At 42.6% G+C, this 18,543-nt stretch overlaps 1 protein-coding gene across 4 annotated transcripts; it reads right to left on the bottom strand.

Annotated features, from left to right (window-relative positions):
- Nucleotides 1–379: 379 nt before the first annotated feature.
- BEND3 (BEN domain containing 3) lies at nt 380–17,379 on the bottom strand. Of its 4 annotated transcripts, none has more exons than XM_064649835.1 (4): nt 17,240–17,379; nt 8,501–8,545; nt 7,875–8,095; nt 380–2,975 (listed from the first exon to the last, which is right to left on the bottom strand). In XM_064649835.1, exons 2-4 carry the CDS (start codon nt 8,532–8,534, stop codon nt 702–704), a joined length of 2,529 nt encoding a protein of 842 aa, XP_064505905.1. In that variant the 5' UTR covers nt 8,535–8,545; nt 17,240–17,379; the 3' UTR covers nt 380–701. The 4 variants fall into 4 exon arrangements, with proteins under 4 accessions (XP_064505905.1, XP_064505907.1, XP_064505906.1 ...); XM_064649837.1 differs by lacking the exon at nt 17,240–17,379 and adding an exon at nt 16,458–16,536; XM_064649836.1 differs by lacking the exon at nt 17,240–17,379 and adding an exon at nt 16,042–16,158.
- Between the last annotated feature and the right edge of the window lie 1,164 nt (nt 17,380–18,543).

The following is an 18,543-nucleotide window of genomic DNA, read 5'->3' as shown; positions in this document are numbered from 1 at the left end:
ACAGTAAAAGAACTCATAGGGGCAGGATCAAGTTTGTGGTGTCAATATAAAAAAAAATTCACATGGTGTCTGTGCTCACATCTCAATTCTTCAACAGTTAATTCTTGATTTTAGAAACAAAACCTGGGTAACAGTCAAAAATGCAAATGACACCATTCTGACCCATTCTCTGACACATTATTATTACAGTACCTCAACATCATGAAGAACAAAACAAATGTGAAGCTGCAGCTACTGTAGAAGAAAAGTCTAATATTCCAATGATTTCCAATGAACACGGCACTTTCAAATTTAAATTGTTTAGTCGACATTTCAAAATCCAAATTAACAATATTGTTTATAAGGTATAATGAAAAACTGCCCTTGAAGAGCACAACCATTAAAAAAAAATTCTTTATTATTAGAAAGTGATAGAAAAAGAAGATGCAGAAATGGGGAGTGGAGTAATAGTTTCAATACATGTAATTGCACCAGTGAAAATCATGCTCTCAGTGAGTCATTGATAGCTCTGTCACTGATGGTCTTTACCCATGTAGTAAGCCACTTCCCACTGCTGCGGTGCCAACAGAGATGCAACACACACACTGAAATGCAACAAATTTAGTGCCTGAGTGTCCCAGATCCTGAGCACCCTCAGCTCCCGACAGGACCTTCAGTCTAAACCAAAGTGTAATCTTGACAATAATTTAGTGGTCAAAGTCTTAGCAATTTAAGGAGCCTGTCACTTTTTTTGCTTTCTTTGCTTTTTTCAGTATATCACACTTTTTTCTGTTAGGACGCCGGCATCTTTCATCAATGCTCGGTATACATTCATAATGCCATACTTCCTCCATTTTCTCCACAGGATAAACTGCCTCCACATAATGACGGATCAGTCTCAGTCTGATGGGATCAAGCTGTTTTTTATTACAAGCACCTGAATGGTTGTATTGCAGTCTCAGATTCTCTGGAGTAAAGAGTTCAGGAAAGAGCCTTACGAGAAGCCTGGCAGCAAAGTTGCCAACCGACAGGCTCTGCTGCACTATCTCTCTTACCTCCTTATCAGACAGTAAATACAGAGAAGGCACAGGGAAGTCTGGATTAGGAACAACAAGTTCATCAAGTGGTATCTTGCAAAAATCCTTGCTGCTTCTTTCCGGTGGCAGTGGCGGCCCTTCAAATTCTTCTCGAAACCTCTCAGGGTTTATTGCATAGGTGAGAAATTCCCTTCTGTCAGGCCCTGGCACGTGGATTTTCCGTTGCTGTTGGTATGAGCGCCTTTGCTCTGTGTCTCTTCGTCGACACCTCTCGTCAAGCTTCCCAACAAACTCCAATGTCCACACTCTGTCATTCTTTGCTCTGGGGTACAGTATCTGCACATAATGCCGAATTAATTTAATTCTAGTGGGATCGAGCTGTTTCTTTCCTAAAGATCCACTACAGTTGTATTGCTTCCGTAAGTTTTCATGAGTAAATAGTTCAGGAAATAAGAGAACAAGCAATCGAGAGGCAAAGTTGCCTATGGAAAGACTGCTTTCATATATGCTTTTAATCTGTTCTTTATTCAACAGGTAATCTGGGACAGGGACATCAAAATCAGGAGGGGGAAAGTCAAGTTTGTCAAAATCTATGGGTACAAGCCAAATTTTTTTTGACCGCCTGCCAGGTTTTTCATATTCAAAACTGTCTTCCACTTTTATGATTGATACATCATCTGGTAAACTAGAAGAATCGTAACAGTCATCTCTCATCTGATCACATTCACTTCCATCCATATATGTACTTTCAAGCTCATCATTTATGCGCTGAACACACTGCTGCAACCAGGCTTCTTCTTCTTGCACATCTGGAAAGTAAATTTCAGTGTACCTACGGATTATTTGAAGCCGATGAGGATCCAGCAGTTGTTTTCCAGAGTCTCCAAAGCAGCTGTACCTTTCAGCCAATTTTCTATGGTCAAAGAGTTCTGGAAACAGTCTGTGTAACAAAAAAACAGAAAATTCCCCTGGTGAAGAAGCTTCATCTAAAAATTCATTGAGATCCTGAGCATCCAGCATGTAATCTGAGGCAATTACATTACTCCTGTCCAAGGATAAGGCTTCCTCTTGCTCTTTATCCTCCATAAAATGAGAGGATTCGACCTGCTCAGTCTCATAAAAACTGGATGATTGCACATTCTGCTGACTGTTTTCCATTTCCCTTTGAGCCCAAAATCTATTGAAAAAATCGTTGACTTGAGGCAAACACTCCAACTGCCACACAGCTGTATTCTTCACAGAAGGATAACAAACTTCCACATAGTTACGGATAAGCTGCAGATGAAGAGATTCAAGTTTCCTTTTGTTCAGAAAGCCACATGCACTGCAGCTCCTGCCGAACTCATCGTCACTGAAGAGCTCTGGGAAGAGCTGCACTAGCAACCGGCAAGCCAGGTCTCCGCCTGATGTGCTTTGATCCATGATTTGTTTGAGTTCTGTAGAAGTCAGCTGGTACTCTGGGGGAGGCTTGAAGTCTGCAACGGACTCTGCTGGACTGACTTGCTTTTTAATTCTGCTAACCTCCAGAGACAACAGGTCAACTTTACTGTGAAGTTGAGTCATATTGGTATTGAGGGTGTTAAGTGTGTAAAACATTTTCTGTATCAAAGAATATATATTTGAGTCTGAATCTGCTGCGGCTGCTGCTACAGCAATGGCTGTGGCCGAGTCTCTTTTGCGTTGGTCGTTCAAAGTCCGAATTTGTGAGGGACTGCTGGGGTTGATTTTTTCAAACAACTCATAAGAAGCAAACTGCTCAGTTCCTGGTGGGTTCTTCTTCTCTGTGATTTTGTGTGAGATGCCATAGAGAGGTTTTTTATAAGATGGAGTGATTATGTCACTGAAAGATTCTTCTTCAGAGAGCCATGTTACATTAGAATTCTTGTTCTTGTTTGGCTGCTCTGCATTTACCTGAGTGGGTGAGCCAGTATCTCTGTTCCTCATGTTTGAAAGGGAGCCCTTCAAATGAATAAACACTGTATTAATAAAACTGCCTTAAAAATATTAGCTATAGATATGTGCCCCTTAAGCAGGCACTGTTACACAAATATGCAAAGTCAAACGTTCTCCAGGGGACTTGTGTTAAATAATCAAAATTAGTAACTTCACTAGGAAAAATAAAAATACAGTAAAGTATTACTTAGGTTTTCTTTTTGGCTCATGGCTTTCTCCATGGAATAGAAATGCAATAATAATTCTTAGTACTCTCAACCCACAGAGCTCTAAATACTCTCCCAAATTACGTATCATTAGGCTTCACCTTGCATATGAGGACCTTGGGCTGTAGAGAATTTGGGTGGCAACAAGTCAGCAACAGAGCCAAGAATAGCATCTAGATTTTCTGACTCCTAGTCCTGTGACCTTGCCACTGCCTCCAACAACTGCATTTAATGTTCCAGCACTCTCTTTAGGGTAGCTTTTGAAAATGTCACAAAGGCTATAAAACACAAAAATGATGCTTATTCTCTTCTTTCTGATGTGAAAGGTTTATATAGAGCTTTTTTAAAAAATCTTTATGATGGCGCACAATTCCTAAACAAATTCTAAAAATGACAATTTTTGAAAGGTATTCTATTTAAATAATAAAAAACTTACAGTGAAAAGTACCTTGGTATTATCTTTTTAAAACGGAAGCCTAATATTTCCTTATTTCTGACATGCAGGGAATTTTAGACTTATGGGTTTATAATGTTCTAAATTATTTACATAAAAACAGTAATGAGCTCTTAAAGAATTAATGTTCTCAATAATTTGTAATTCTTCCTCATTGCTTGAAATGCCAAACATTTTCATCATCTCACAGCAAATACACAGGGCTTGGGTGTCTGGTTTTGGGGGTTTTTTTCCAAACATATAGATATTGCAAATAATTCTTAGGAAGTTAAGCAGATACAACAGAATCAAAATCCAACATACATAATTCAAACATGAGAAAACACTCCCATATTTTAGAGAACTGTACTGAAACATTTTTCTTGGCTTGTTCTACGATTAATTAGCTAAAAAACTACAGAATTTGCATTCAAGTATTAAAACAGATGAAACACAGACTTGAGGTCTGAGCTGAGCCACAAGAAATTTGAAATTCTAGTGAAGACCCCACTATGTCCTACAGTGAGGAACTTGAATTAAGGTTTCTTTCTGAAAAAAACAGACTGTAACTCATGAAATCAACATGGTCTCTATGTGTACTCCCACTTGGCATCTACTTACTGCAGTGATAAATTGAATCTAATTACTTTTTAATTTCTAATGCAATGTATAGTTAAAAGAGGCTCAGAAAGAACAAGCTGGTTTCTACTCCAAGTTTAGAAACCAGCACTCAGTTAAATTGAAGCTATGTTTCCAAGTTCTGCTCTCACTCACATCATACAACCCTACATATGAAACCTTGTATTTTCACATCCAAAGCTGTGTGGATGAAGAGATGATCAAATGAAAGCATAATGCAAAGGTGAAACATTTAGAAGACTGTCCCACTTGTAGTAAAGGACATTTGCTATGAGGACAGTGAGGAACCAGAGGCCTGTAACACCACCAATTGTTAAAGCGTGGCTTTTACTCCAGAGTGGTATGATACACCCTAATTAAATCAGCTCTTTGTGACTTGTAAAATACCATAACACAGACGAAATTGTGAGCAAACTGAGATCCACATTGCTCCCACCTAACTGAAGGCTCCTATGCTGGGACTGAAGTTATCACACACCACCTATACTTGTCAGCGGAAAAACAGTGGTATTTCTGGATGGTAACAGAGCTCCATCATATAGACATCACCTGAGAACAGGCCACGATAATGTCCACTGACAATAAACACAGTACTGCTTCCCAGTCAGACACCCAAACTGAATTACAAATTATTTTACTGTTTTAGATCAAAAGTACAAACCAAAATATTTCTTACACAAACAATGAGACCTGCTACCTAAGTAGCTACTTCTTCCACTAACACTCCTGTTAACAGAGAATTTCCCAAATATTCCTTCACATACAGTGTATGACTCATTCAATTCCTTTTCTAATAAACAGCTTGCCATGGGCCATCAGGTGTCTGTCAGTTCTCATCTAACCTCCTGCTGTTTATTTTCTCTAATTAATTATATAATAAAACTTGGCATTGTGAGGGTAACTTCTATTAATGCACACCTCACATGCAACGTCGGGGCAAAGCAATATTAGAATGTGTATTAAAAAACACAAGTTTATTATCTGAAGTATCTTACTGCGCTTTGACAGTGAGACTGTGAAAGTTTGCATTCTCAGTTTTGGACATGATGCTCTGGAGCTCATGCAAAGAACTACAGCAGATCTCTGCTGCAATGGCAGCAGAACTTCTGCCCTTTCACTGATGCAGCTCACAGTGCTTGGATCGAGTTCTGGGACAGATTTGGTTATCTACATTTCAGAAACACATAGTCAGTGTTCGGCTAACAGATAACAAAACATTTGGGCCTGTATTTAGGATTGTTTACTTCAGATGCATTCTTATTTTCCTTCCTTTTGCTTTTAATTATCTTGTCTATAGTTTCCATCTGGGAACAGCACTATCCACACCATAAATACATAGCTGTTTGTAAATTCTCCAATTAAACTAGTATTTAATATTTTTAATTAGTTTTTTGTAACACTGATCTGTAAACATCCCTGTGTTTCAGATAATACTACTCCCATTTAAGATGATCAGCTCTCATGTACCATCAAAAAAGAAGCAAAGATATTGCTCTATGAGACTCAATGTACACAAGATAGTGCTGCTTTTTATACTAAAATTACACAGTAAGTTTTTATGTTCTAAATATTCTTTGAACATTTGCAAAATGCAGTATTTTGGAAAACATCAACCAATACAAGAAATTGTGAAATAGTCTCTTGCACTCTTTCTCAGAGTCCTAATCCAAGTTTTAAAAGTTGCTTAGTTATTGTTCTGTTCAGTGCTCAAGTCCAGCTAATTTATGACCTTTAATATGCCTAATAAACCAAGTCCAAATATCTGTAAGAATACAGCACATAATATTCTAGCATATAAGTAAAGAATAAAAAATATATGAGCAAGAAACAGAAAAATTTTATCAAACACATGAGAACTTCAAAAAGTCTTGCCCATAAATTTTTTAAACCTACAATCTTCCAACTTTTTTTTTTTAAAGAAAAATCAAGGGAAATTAACTTCTGGTTATACAGTGGCATTCAGAATTTAAAAAAAAATGAAATGTCTTCAGATAGAAAGTAATTCAGTAATATGATCAGCAGCCCAATAAAAAGTTCAGCTCTGTTTATATTATACATAGATGCCTATGCAATGTGTGGAAAAAATATACTACGAGCAGAACATTCTTGAAAATAATTAAGATTTTGTCCGCTGTTTAAATAGAAATAGTTAATGAAGTCATCAATTAAAATGAAATATTGGTACTAAAAAAGCAATTAACTTAAAAAATGCTGTTAAGATTCAGGACTATTTCTGGTTGGTTATTTAACTAAACATGCTGATTCACTGGGGTCAGCCAAGAATGAATTTTCATCGTTATTGCTGGGTCAATTGCTGATATTATAAGTCCAAAGTTATAATTCATTTAAAATTAAATTTAAAAATTTATTAATGGCAAAGAGGAAACAGTAAAATACAAAGCAAGCACAGTTCAGAGACCATTATAAAGCTCTTTTAAGAATTTGAATGTAAGGAAACAATTGTAAAAAGAAAAAGAGAAAGGAAAAGAAAGAAACCGTGTAATAAGATTAAAATCTACCTACCACAGGCATTCAGGGAAAAAACAGCCCTGAGAAGTCAGAGAGATGACAGTCAAGAAAAAGAAATACAGAGAGCTATGGCTAGAAAGGAGACATGAAATGCGCAAATACAACTGGCTAGGTAGCAGAACAGCAGAAAAGGATATGTGCGTTAGAGTAGGTCACAAACTAAATATAACCCAGGGCCTGAAGTTATTCAAAAGAGGATGAATTTGAATCTAGGTTATTTTAATAAAGTGCTGAGTGTGAAAAACAGGAGGTCATTATACTGCTCTAGAGGGTGTCAGGAGAGATATGACTATCTAACACTGGACACTACTCTTTCAGGACTCTCAAAAGAAGCAACAAAAATATAAAGTGACTCCTGAAGAAGAGCTGAAAAAAGAGAATTTTAGTCTTGGGAAGAAAGGGCTGACTCTTCTGGGAACAGATGATCACTGCTCCCTCTGCTAAAAAGAACAAGGACAAAAAGAAACTTGCTCAGTTTCGGCAAAGATTAATTAAAATCTCCCATTGCTAAAGGGGTGAAACACTAGATCAGGATAACAGAAGAGATTGGGCATCTCCTTCACAGCTAGAAAAACATTTGGATTACCACAAGTGGGATGCTGCACTAGAAGTTGTAATACATTCCACTCTTGATATGCTGGTCTTCTGCATCCCTGCATTTTTACCTTTCAAATAATACGCAAATTTATACTTGTCTCACTGACATTAAATTCGTGTCACAGAAGGAAGAATTACAGCCCTGATTCTATCACTGAGGATCCAGCTGAAGGTCTGTGTGACATGAGAAGGACTGTAATCAGAGTCATGCCCAGTTACTCCGAATCACTGCCTGCTCCTACGTTCTCTGACAAACAACAAAAACATACTTCACATGAATGAATTACCCTGTAACTGTATTTCACAAATATGATTGCTCCCATGTTATCTTAAGCCAGTTTGCACCAGACGTGTACAAACTGACTTAAGATTAGCCACATTTGCATCAAATTCATTATCAATGCAAATCTAGTTAAAAGACTTGCACTGTACTTATAGCAGCAATGAATTTAGCCTAAGAAATATGAACCGAAAAGTCACAGTGATGTATAGAGAAGTCACCTCTTGCGTAAAGCGTCTTTTCTTCACACTGGGTAAGGCATCTGGTTGGCCTCCTGAACCATCACAACCAACTGAGGTCTGTTTCCGTTTGTTGGAATCCTGCAGGCAAGTAACTGCGCCATCCAGTGAGTGTTTCTCAGCAGATCTGGATGCTACTGAGCAGTCTAGAGCTTCATCTTCGTTTTCTTTTTCTACTTTCACATTTTTTTTAGGAATTTTTACTGGAAAAAGAGAAGGTTTAGAAAGATAAAGCACCCTCTCCAGAAAACCATGACATCCTTAATGCAATCTTTTGGGGTTTGTTTCTTCTTATGAAAATGTGTTTTGAAGAGCATCATCATTTTTTATGACTTCTATGATAAGTGTATGTCGAGATCACCCCAAAGTCAAATCATTGAGTTTTCCAGTAAATGACAGTTTCTTCCCTAAAGAAGAATCTAACGCATAAAGGATGTAGAGTAGAAAATATAATGAGTAACAAAGATAATGGTGCATTTTAGATAGCTTTTTAAGAACCATTAATGTAATTTGTCTTGATCCAAATTCATTCTTTATCAGATGATAAAGGCTTTAATTCAACAAGAGTTTTTGCCTGATCAAAAATGACACCAAGTGTAATATCTTACCTTCATCATCATCAGCGATTTCAGCTGAATTCATCTTCTATCTCACTAAAAAACAAAACAAAAGTATGAAAATAAATATCGGCATCTTCTGGGATTAGAAAATACCTACCTCTGTTCTTATAATTACTTTTCATCTAGAGGCATTGGGCATTAACAGCCCACAGATAATTTCCAGTCTTTCCAATCTGTATCTTTGTAACAACGAGCTATTTTCAGTAAATTTCATGGCCATCGACGGACCTGTCAACATGCAAACTACATTGCAGACAACAGACAGCAGTTAGGAAAATATTTAAAACTCTGTTTATTTTTCTGCTACGGAGAAAAGTGTAAATCATTCTAACCTTCTCTATAAAGTATCTTGGCAGTATATAAATGGAAGTTAACTGTATTAAACTCTCCACCCTGTAAAAGTCACTACTTATTACAGTCAAATGTTTTCATATTGTCATTGTGGGAGACACAAAGTCATCATAAAAAGAGAACTCATCATAAACTGTAATATAGATACTGGAGTAACTTTTCATTTAAAAATCTTTGATCTTTTGATATGGATTGCATCAATTCAAGCAGAATAATGCAGATGAATCTACAGTGAGTCCTTTTTTCCTATCAGCCTCTAAAAATTATAAATATTTCTTGTGAGGAAAAACAATACGTACTATGCTAGCATGATTTTAGCGTTACTTCTCATGTGAAAAACTCTGTATTTACACCTCTGTTGTAAACACCTGTATTTCTGAAAAACAGTAAACAGCTGTATTTCTGTTTACTTGAAAACTAATTTTGCAAGTTACTCAGCTACACACATCAATCTCTGAACACGTTCCTGAAAGATATTCTAAATCTCTAGAGATCTACAACGCAAACAACTTAATCAGATCTCACTGACCCTTACAGGGCATGCAGATGCAAACTGACACTCTCGACTGGTAAACTGGTGACTGGTGAACGGTCACGCTCCGCTCATGTTCATCTACACAGAGTGTTATGTTTACTTGGCCCCACAATATTATTACTTTACAAGTGCAAGTGAATAAAACCAGTCAATCAAGAGTGTACATACAGCCCAGGACTGGGAATTATAATGAAATTTAAAAGAGAGATGGGGAGAAAAAGAGAATCTGTCATGGAAGGAAGAAAAGTCTGTATGCTCTCCTGAATAATGTTAAATAACAATTTTTTTTTAAAATCTCAAGATACTGTTAGAAACCTCCATAAACACTTGAATGCTGTGTAGATATGAATTTTAATTTGTCAGCAATTGATGGCTGTAATGGCAAGTATGAGGTCCCATTTTGGATTAGGTTTTGTACGATTGCACTACAATGGGTAGCACCCACACAAAAGATGTATAGAGTTACAAAATTAGCTCATAGTGGGCCACCCTAGAAGCCAAAATACTCTTTGATGTGCTGATCTTCCACAGGGCCCCTATATACAGCCTTGTAAAGGGCATCCTCGAGGGGATAACAAGTAATTGTCTTCATCATCATGTATAAAAATAAGTCTCAGTTGGACACAGAGCTACTACAAACCCCTCAGACACCTATTCCTTTTACCACCATAATTCCCTATTTCACAATTTGCATTTATTAATTGATCTGTATACAAATTATGCCAGCTTAACAGCACAACAATCACATCACTTAAACTTTTGCAAACCCTGTAGAGACATAACAGCATGAAACTTAAGTGGCCCACACCAACTTCTAAACCACCTGATAAGCACTGGTATGGGTTAATACCAAGTCTTACTAACTGAACAATATTTATGAATTTAAACACAGCCACTACAGCTCTTTATGAAAAATCCTACAACAGTGTACTTTGTACAGCATCATAAGAAAGCTATGCTGGACCTTAAGAAAAGCACAAAGTACTAACTGCTCATATTTTGCCCTGATATCCTAGACACATTGATATTCAGCATCTAGACCTTTCTTGCACTTTTTCATCCTGCACTAGGCTTAGCTCTGAGGGCTGTGGTACAAGACCAACATGTGCCAGTACTCAAGGAGTGTGACACATAGTCTTTTGGTGAGGGCCTGAGGTGACAGTAACCAAATCTGCTGATACCACTAAAGAATATTCTATAATGGAAATCTAAATGGTTTTCCAGATAATCCTAGGCTGATGTGTCAGAGCAAAACACTAAAAAATGTTAAACACAGAGCAAGAAGGGCTACAAAGGTGGCAGTGGGTAGAATAACATAAAATAGGAAGAATGCTTAAGGAGAATTCCTCTCAGAGAATACAATCAAACTGGAAGAAGAGAAATGAAGATCTGAAAAGCTACTCTATAGAATTGGAAAAAAGTTAAAACTAAAGCATATACCCTGGTTAACAGTTAACTTTCTGAAGGAGGCAACATCAGGAAGATCGAAGCTATCCTGAACTCAGGTCAAATAACATTAAGTCAAAACACTGTTTCACAAATGTGAAACACAGTGTTATTACTTTTTTTTTTAATTTGAAAACTGCCAGAATACAATTAAAACAAACAGTCAAAATCAGTATCAGAACCAATGAGGCCTAGAAAGATGGGGTTTCATACCTGAACTCTTTGGTGCCAAAAAAAGCACAAGCTCCAACTTTTTCCCTTTTAGGAGCCCTAATAATACCTGTCTCCTTATCTAGTTTCCTGTCTTCTTTGTGAGATTCGTAAGAACTCAGGTATTATGAGAAAATAAAGCACATATAACAGCCTCTGTCAAGAGACAGGATTCAAATGCCTCTTTGATCTCCTACCTCACAGCCCCACCTGCTCCCTCAATCAACCATGGGTGCCCACCTTAACCTTAACCTTCTTGACAAACTGAAAAAAAAAAACAAACCCCTCACTTTTTTTTTTGAGTTACTTTCCTTGTAATTCAGAGAGGCACAGGGTAAGGCAATCAGGTCCAACTCAGGAGTATGCACAAGGTTTGGGATGGAAAGGAAGAATTAAAATCTCTCCATATACCAGCAAGCCACTGGCTTGACTCAACCATTTAATCACAGAATAACAGCATATTCTGAGTTGGAAGGGCCCCACAAGGATCATTGAGTCCAACTCTCAAGTGATGGCCCATATAGGGATTGAATCCACAACCTTGGTGTTATTAGCACCAGGCACTAACCAACTGAACCAATCTCACAGCCAACGAAACCTTACTTATCACACCACCATCTTGCTTCAAATTTGGGTCACCAGTGAGTAGTGAAGGGACACAGAGATATCAACAGAGCAATTGCTTCCATAGGAAATTAGGGTTTATGAGAAGAGGGAAAGTCTTAGTCTGTGCCTGAGCATGTCCATGCATGTATGCCTGTCTGTGTAAGGTTAACAATAATTTTGTTGATTGTTTAAAGTTCACTAAAGATAAAACATTGCAGATTCTTTAAAATACTTTCTGCTATGCATCAGTACTTATGAATAATAATTATTGTCTCTTTAAAAGAGGTAGCAGTGTAAAACCTGTTTTGAGGTAGCACTGTGGCCCAGAATAAGCAAAGCTGGAGTAAAAAAAGACCTAAAAGATCTTGGGACAAAGTACTGCAAAAAACAATTGAGTAAGAAATCCATACAGTAAAGCAAACACCTGGCAGTTGTTCCTTGTCATGTTAAGTATACAAAACATATTTCAATCTTTTTTCAAAACAGAAGATAAACATACTTATCACCCTCAGACTAATAATGACTCAACGCTATCTAGAGGACAGCAGTTAGCTAGTTCTAGGAAAGAGTGAATACTCTGTGCTGAAGTTGGGAGCCCAGGCCTGCAACTGTGACTGCCAGAGCAACTAGCCTTGGCAGCTTTTTCTTCCTATGATATGGACAGCTGCTGCAGTACGTCCTATTTTCTGGTGAATTCTCTAGAAGGAGTATTCCAAAACACACCAAACACCTACAACAGCAACTATATCAACAGCCAGATCCAAGGAGGTAAGGGAAAGAAAGTAGAGTCCCAGCACAGCTTGGCTGTCACTATTCACCAAACTCCCTTCCCAAAAATCCTGCTCTCCACAGATCCTGCTCCCCCTTCTCATCAGATTAGACAATGAACAAGATAGCTCAGTGAAGGGACTTAACACTCTCTACTTCCATTACTCTTGCTCAGATACATGCCTCTAGGCAAAAAACTTACCAGGTTTTGACACTTAACTGCATCGTTGTATCATTTTGGTTAACAACATTCAACAATGAATGGTATTACCATTATCATTACCATGGTTAACAGAGAAGCTCAAAGCATAGTGCAATGCTGCAAGTTCCAAAGCATGGAAGAACACATTAAAAATGAGATTTTGGAATGTTTGTGCATTTACTGGTAACTACCATCCTGATGCTGCTTTTGCAAGTAGAGTAAAAATGCGATCCATCTATCAAAAATGTGCCTACCTGAAATACGCATTGAAGCCTTAAGGATTTAGAGCACTTGGGTACAAAAGACTTTATGATAAGGGACCAAACTCCAACTCATACTGTAACTGTATTTCAGTCTCATATAATTTAGTATAATGCATATTGGTACTTAAATATAGCACAGAAGTGTACTTAGTTCTTCATCCATAAACCAAAACTGAATCACAAGCCTAAGTTAAACCATCCCATAATGTGCGTTCTCCTCCTCCTGTTTACCACCTAACAATTACCAATGTGTTGGCCTTGGAAAATGCCTTCCCAACCTGTCTTATGATTATGACCATTGTAAAAGCACAATGCAAAGAGAAAAGATCTTGCTGATAATATAAGATGAAGGCAGTTCTCCGCCTCTGCAATCATTTTTAAAGAAAGTCTGACTGATCACTTTCAAGTCCTGACTTAAAAAACAAAAAAATTCCACCAGAAAATAATACTGCTGCTCTGCTCTTTGTAACTACAGAAGTAACTTTGAGCTCCTGTATCTAATGTACTAAGTTCTGACAACTGAAAAAAACAGCGTGAAAGCCATGAAGAAAAGTATAAAAATGTACACCTGCTGTATGTGAAAAGCAATTCCAATTTCATAACACTTGTTAATAATCACAAATGCAAATTAATCATTACCTTAACTAATATACTATACTATAATAACAATAATGCTTGCTATCAGTTTTATAGAAGCTTGCTATTTGTAAATTAAATACTTGCATAACATTGCACTGTTCAGTTCACTAATACATGGTAAATGGGTAGATGTTGCTTCTTGGATGCACACCATCCCACTAAATATTTTAGGATCTGCATGTAAGTTGGAAGGAATGTCCCTAATTCTACACTATTGACTGTAAGAATGTTATTAAAAATGCAGGGGTTTAGACATTGTCTATTATGTTTATTCTTTGTAAAGCATCACAGTGGTACATTGTTTCATATATAAAACTCAGAGGCTTCAATGAAAAGTATTCTACTTGAGTGTTACTTGCTTCTGAAGAGCAAGTTCTTTACATTTCAGACAAATGTTAACACCTACACGTTTGTTAATAACATCAAATATGTGTTTAACAGCATATGTGGAATAAACTGCTCAATTTCCTTGTTTCCAGCATGCAGTAAAAGATACAAGATACATTCCTTAAAGCACAGGTAACTTATGAAATAAATAAATGACAGAAACACCAAAGAAAGCTGATCTTTCAAGGAGATAACACTGGCTAAATTTTACAAGATGTGTACATTGAACTGCTGTTGAACAGCCAAAAGTAGCATCTCTCTTACACAAGCCATCCTGTAACAGGAGTTTATCACAAAATTGCAATGGTATTACACTACGTAATTAGAGTCTGGTTTACCCAGAGCCAATCAAAAGTATTGTACACATATTCATTCTCTGCAAATGAAAATGATCTAGCAGTTAGACACACAGTGGACAGTCAAATGCCTGAAGTCCTGCTCCCTGTCTCTGGGTCTCTGCCTGTATTTCATAAGAAACACTCACTGGATAAACCACACAAAGCAACCAATGCTTCCCAAGGGAAGCCTGCAGTCTTGAAAGCTGGTGTGGTAGGTGGAAGTAGCCCTGTTCCACGCAGCAGGTGAGCAAAGGGCTGCTCAAACTTCCTGGTAATAGTGTGAAATTCTGTTCCTCGTGATGTTTTGGAAGACCGATTCCTACGTAACAGTTTGAAATAATGAGAGGAAGCAACCATTCTCACCACACAGCCCTGCAGTCCCAGAGGCAAAAAGGACTGGAGGTACGTGCCCTTTGCTCAGGCTGCCCAGGAGCTGCCTCCTGTTCAGGGTGCGTGCTCCCTTCCAGGCTGTCTCTTGGAAAGCTCTCCTGCTGAGCTGAGAAGTAAACCTAGAGAACCATGAGTTCTGGGTTCTCCTTTGGGAGGCAAGTAATCTACATCTTTTACTTCCTAGCTGTAGCATTGGGTTCAATAATTTCAATATTGCAATTATCCTCAGGGTACATTTGGTTCCTCCAATTTGTAAAAAACAATGCAACTCCAATTCAACTGAATTACACATAAATACCATTCCAAGGCTGAGCCAGAAAATGTATTTTTTAGAGGCAATATTTGCCTTTTGTTCAGATACTGGCCAATGATTTGACTTTAAATGTTACACAATTTTGACAAAGCCTAACAAATTTTGAAGAGGCAGAAGACTGAAGAAGTCTGACACCTGAAACCACCTTTATAAAAAAAATCCCAACAAAACAGATAACTGATTTCAAATTGACTATGCATTTTAAAGAAACTGTGAAATATGCATGTTGCCTTGGTTAACTGAACAATGAGCAAAATGCAACTAGACAATATAAATAACACCAAAAGCAGATGCTTTCTGTTCTATCCATTTTGAGGTAGTAGGGTGCTGCTACTGAGTGACCCAAGAGTGCAGTTTTTGAGTAAAATTTTTTCTTGATATCTAATACTGACACTTGAAATATTAAATACCTTAGAAAACAGCATTCCAACATTACAAACATGTTCTGACTACAAATGCATGTATAACAAGTTCTAAAACTAAGAAAAATATTTTTAAAGAACCAGCAGATGTTGTTGGAAGCACTACTCTTATGGACAATAACAATCCCTATATTTTACATAGTTTGAAAACCTCCTTTGCTGCCCTGGGGAATAGGACAGGAAGCCTCAGGCCTCCACGGAAGCCAGCCTGCAACAAGGGCATTATGCCAACAGGACTTAGAGGGCATGCTCTTAATTTGGGTCTTTTAGATTTTGTTGTCTTCAATACTTTCCTCTCTCCTGTTTCATCTTTTGCTTTTATTCTAAAATACTGTGTAGACAATTTAAAATTTCCTCCAAACTGCATTCAACTTTCTTTTTATCCTCTGGACTTACTTAAGCTATGAAAATACTTAGCAAAGATAAAAATTTTAGTTGGCCCAATGCTGAGTTTGATTTAGTAGAAGAGAAGATGAAAATGTATTAACATACACTGCTAATTATTTGTTTTATTAGATGTAATCATTCAAGTAAATTCATTATCTGATTGCCAGGTATTGGCCAGAAGCAGGGAAAAGGTTTTTCTTTCCCTGTTTAAATGTCTCTGCCCCAAGGGTCAGGCATACACTGCGTTTATAGGTGGCAGCGACAAACCCTACTTGCACTTCAATCCAAAAAGCTCTGGGACTGCGTCAACGCTATGTGGAAGCCGTCACATGGCTGCTGGCCTGCCGCCGGCTCGCATTCTGCTGGTTCAGAGTTTGTTCCCTTCTATTTACAAAAGGTTGTGTGGACACACCGCAGGGAAAAAGTAGGGTAGAGGCAGGGGGTGATCTGGGATGGGACAGCGGGCAATGACCTGGGTGCAGGCAGCGGGCGGTGATGTGGGCAGGGGTTAGTGGGCAACGATGAGGGCAGGGGCAGCGGGAGGTGATCTGGGTGCAGGCAGCGAGGGGCGACCTGAGCAGGGGCAGCGGGAGATGGGCAGCGGGAGATGGGCAGCGGGAGGTGCTCGGGGCAGGGGCAGCAGTTCCCCCGCATTGCCCTTCCCCGGCCCCCTCAGCGCGTGACCCACCCAGAGCCTACACGAACTCCAGCAGAACCGCCCGCCGGACGCCACGCGACCGGCGGGCCCGTGACGCCAGCCCCGGCTCCCGCGGAGCGCTCGCGCGGCGCCCGGCGGGTCCGTGCCGGGTCCGTGGAGCGGGTGCCGGTGCCCGGCGGTGCCCGCGCGGCCGAGGCTCCCCCCTCGCGCGCCGAGGGGCAGTGGAGCGGCCGCCACGTGGGAGCGGCGCGCGCGGCGTCGGTGGCGGCGCGAGGCCCCGCCCGGGGGCGGGCGCTGCGGCGGGGGACGCCCCGCGCGCCCCGCACGCGGCGCGGCCGCGGCCGCTTCCGCGGTCAGACCCACGAGCCCGAGGCGGCGACGGCGGCGGTTGGTGCTTCCGGTCCGAACCCTGCCCGGGCGGATCTATGTGGCCGGCGAGCGGAGGGGGGGCGGGGGGAATGGGATAAGGTGAGGCTGGAGGTGACGGCGCCGTGACCGTTCCGCTCTGCTCCCCGCACCCCGTCCTCCCCCTCCCCAGCCCCGCAGATGGAGGCACCCGGGCCGGGCGCGCGCGACTCGCGCCGCCGCCGCCGACCGCAGCTGCGAACAAAGAGCCCCCCGCCCGTCCGCCCCGGCAGCGCGGCCCCGGCCCGCGGGCGGCCGGGGGAGGGGCCGGCCCCGCGCCTCCCGCGCCCCCCCCGCTCGGCCCCCCTCTCCCCGGTCCTCCCCCACCCGCCGGGGCGGCGCTCCTCGCTCGCCGTGGGGTGCGTGGAGCGGCGCCCGTCCCAGCCAGCAGCGGCAGCGGGACCTACCTTGGCTCTGCGCGGGGCCACGGGAGCCCCGGGGCGGCGGGGGCGGCTGGAGCGGCCGCCGCTGGTGCCCGCGCTTCCCCCCCGCTCTTTGTGTGCGAGGGTCCGCGCGCTGCGCTCTCGCGTGACGTGACGGGACCGTGTGTCATTTCCGCACAAGGACACCGAGCCCCGACCCGCCGCGGCCAGCGCCACCCGCCGCCCCGGGGCAGGGGCAGGGGTGGGAGGGGAGGGAGGGGGGAGAGCGGCCCGCTCCTCCCCCCTCCCCTTGCTCCCCACCCCCCGCCCTCCCCGGCGCTGCCACTGGGAACGCGCGCGGTTCCCACTGGAGTCCTCGCGCGCCCCCGCCCCCGCGCCGCGCGCGCCCCACCGCCCACTCGGCGCCGCGCAGGCAGAGCCCCCGCCGCTGGGGGGGGGGGGGCCGCGCGGCCGCTCCGCGACACGCCCTTCCCGCGCCCCCTCGCCCGCACGTGGGGCCGCCACCCGATCGGAGACACGGCCCCGCGTGACGGAACCGGGACCGGACGCGGGGTCCGGCAGGGACGGGGCGCGCTCCCCGCCGCCGCGTGGAAAGCGCGCGCTTCCCCCGCTTTCCACCCGGCTCGCGCGGCCGGGCGGCACCGCGCGGTGTCGCGTGGACGCGGCGCGCGCAGAGTCCGGCGGTGGGCCGCGCACGTGCGCGCGCGGGGGAGACGCGAGGCCGCGTGCCCACGGCAGGTGACGGGAGGTGGCGGGAGCACGTGGCCGCGCGCGGGCACGCGGACTCGCATCGCCCGCGCGTCCCCGGACACCCACGCGCGTCCCGCCACCGCCGGGCTGGGGCAGGAGCGGGGGGATCCGCGTCATCCACAGGCACCACCAGGCTCCGGTCGGGCCGGCGGAGGGACCGCACGGCGCTTCCCAAGCCCCCGGCTGCGGGCGCACCGGTGTGGATCCCGTACATCGTCCCCATGCCGGCTGCCCGCGGGTCACCCCGGGGCAGCCCCGCGGGCGGAGCTGGGGGGACGCGCCGAGGGTCCCACTCACACACCGGCCGTGACACCCGCACCCAGCCCCTGCCCGGACCGGGAGGCTGCGGCCCCTGGAGCTGCCAGCGCTGCCCGGAGCTGGCGGCACCCGTGGGAGCTCTGCCCGCCTGCCTTTGTGTGACCTTAACGAGGGTTTCTCTACTTATCGCCAAGTAGGAAGGGCCGGTGTCTGGTGCCGCTTTAGGCTTAAGCCTGTACTTAAAAAAAAAAAAAAAAAAAAAAAAAAAGTAAGTTGGTTTAATTCACATCCAAGCTTTTTCCCACGCCAGTTTAACACGA

The sequence above is a fragment of the Pseudopipra pipra genome, chromosome 3 (assembly GCF_036250125.1).
Source record: "Pseudopipra pipra isolate bDixPip1 chromosome 3, bDixPip1.hap1, whole genome shotgun sequence".
Taxonomy (NCBI): Eukaryota; Metazoa; Chordata; class Aves; order Passeriformes; family Pipridae; genus Pseudopipra; species Pseudopipra pipra.
This window is presented reverse-complemented; position numbering and strand designations above follow the sequence as displayed.

Coding starts and splice junctions, on each gene's coding strand:
- BEND3 (XM_064649835.1), bottom strand. CDS start 8,534: ATGAATTCAGCTGAAATCGCTGATGATGATGAAG. Junction 8,096..8,500: donor AATCGCTGATGATGATGAAG/GTAAGATATTAC, acceptor CTCTTTTTCCAG/TAAAAATTCCTAAAAAAAAT. Junction 2,976..7,874: donor AAAGACGCTTTACGCAAGAG/GTGACTTCTCTA, acceptor ATTCATTTGAAG/GGCTCCCTTTCAAACATGAG.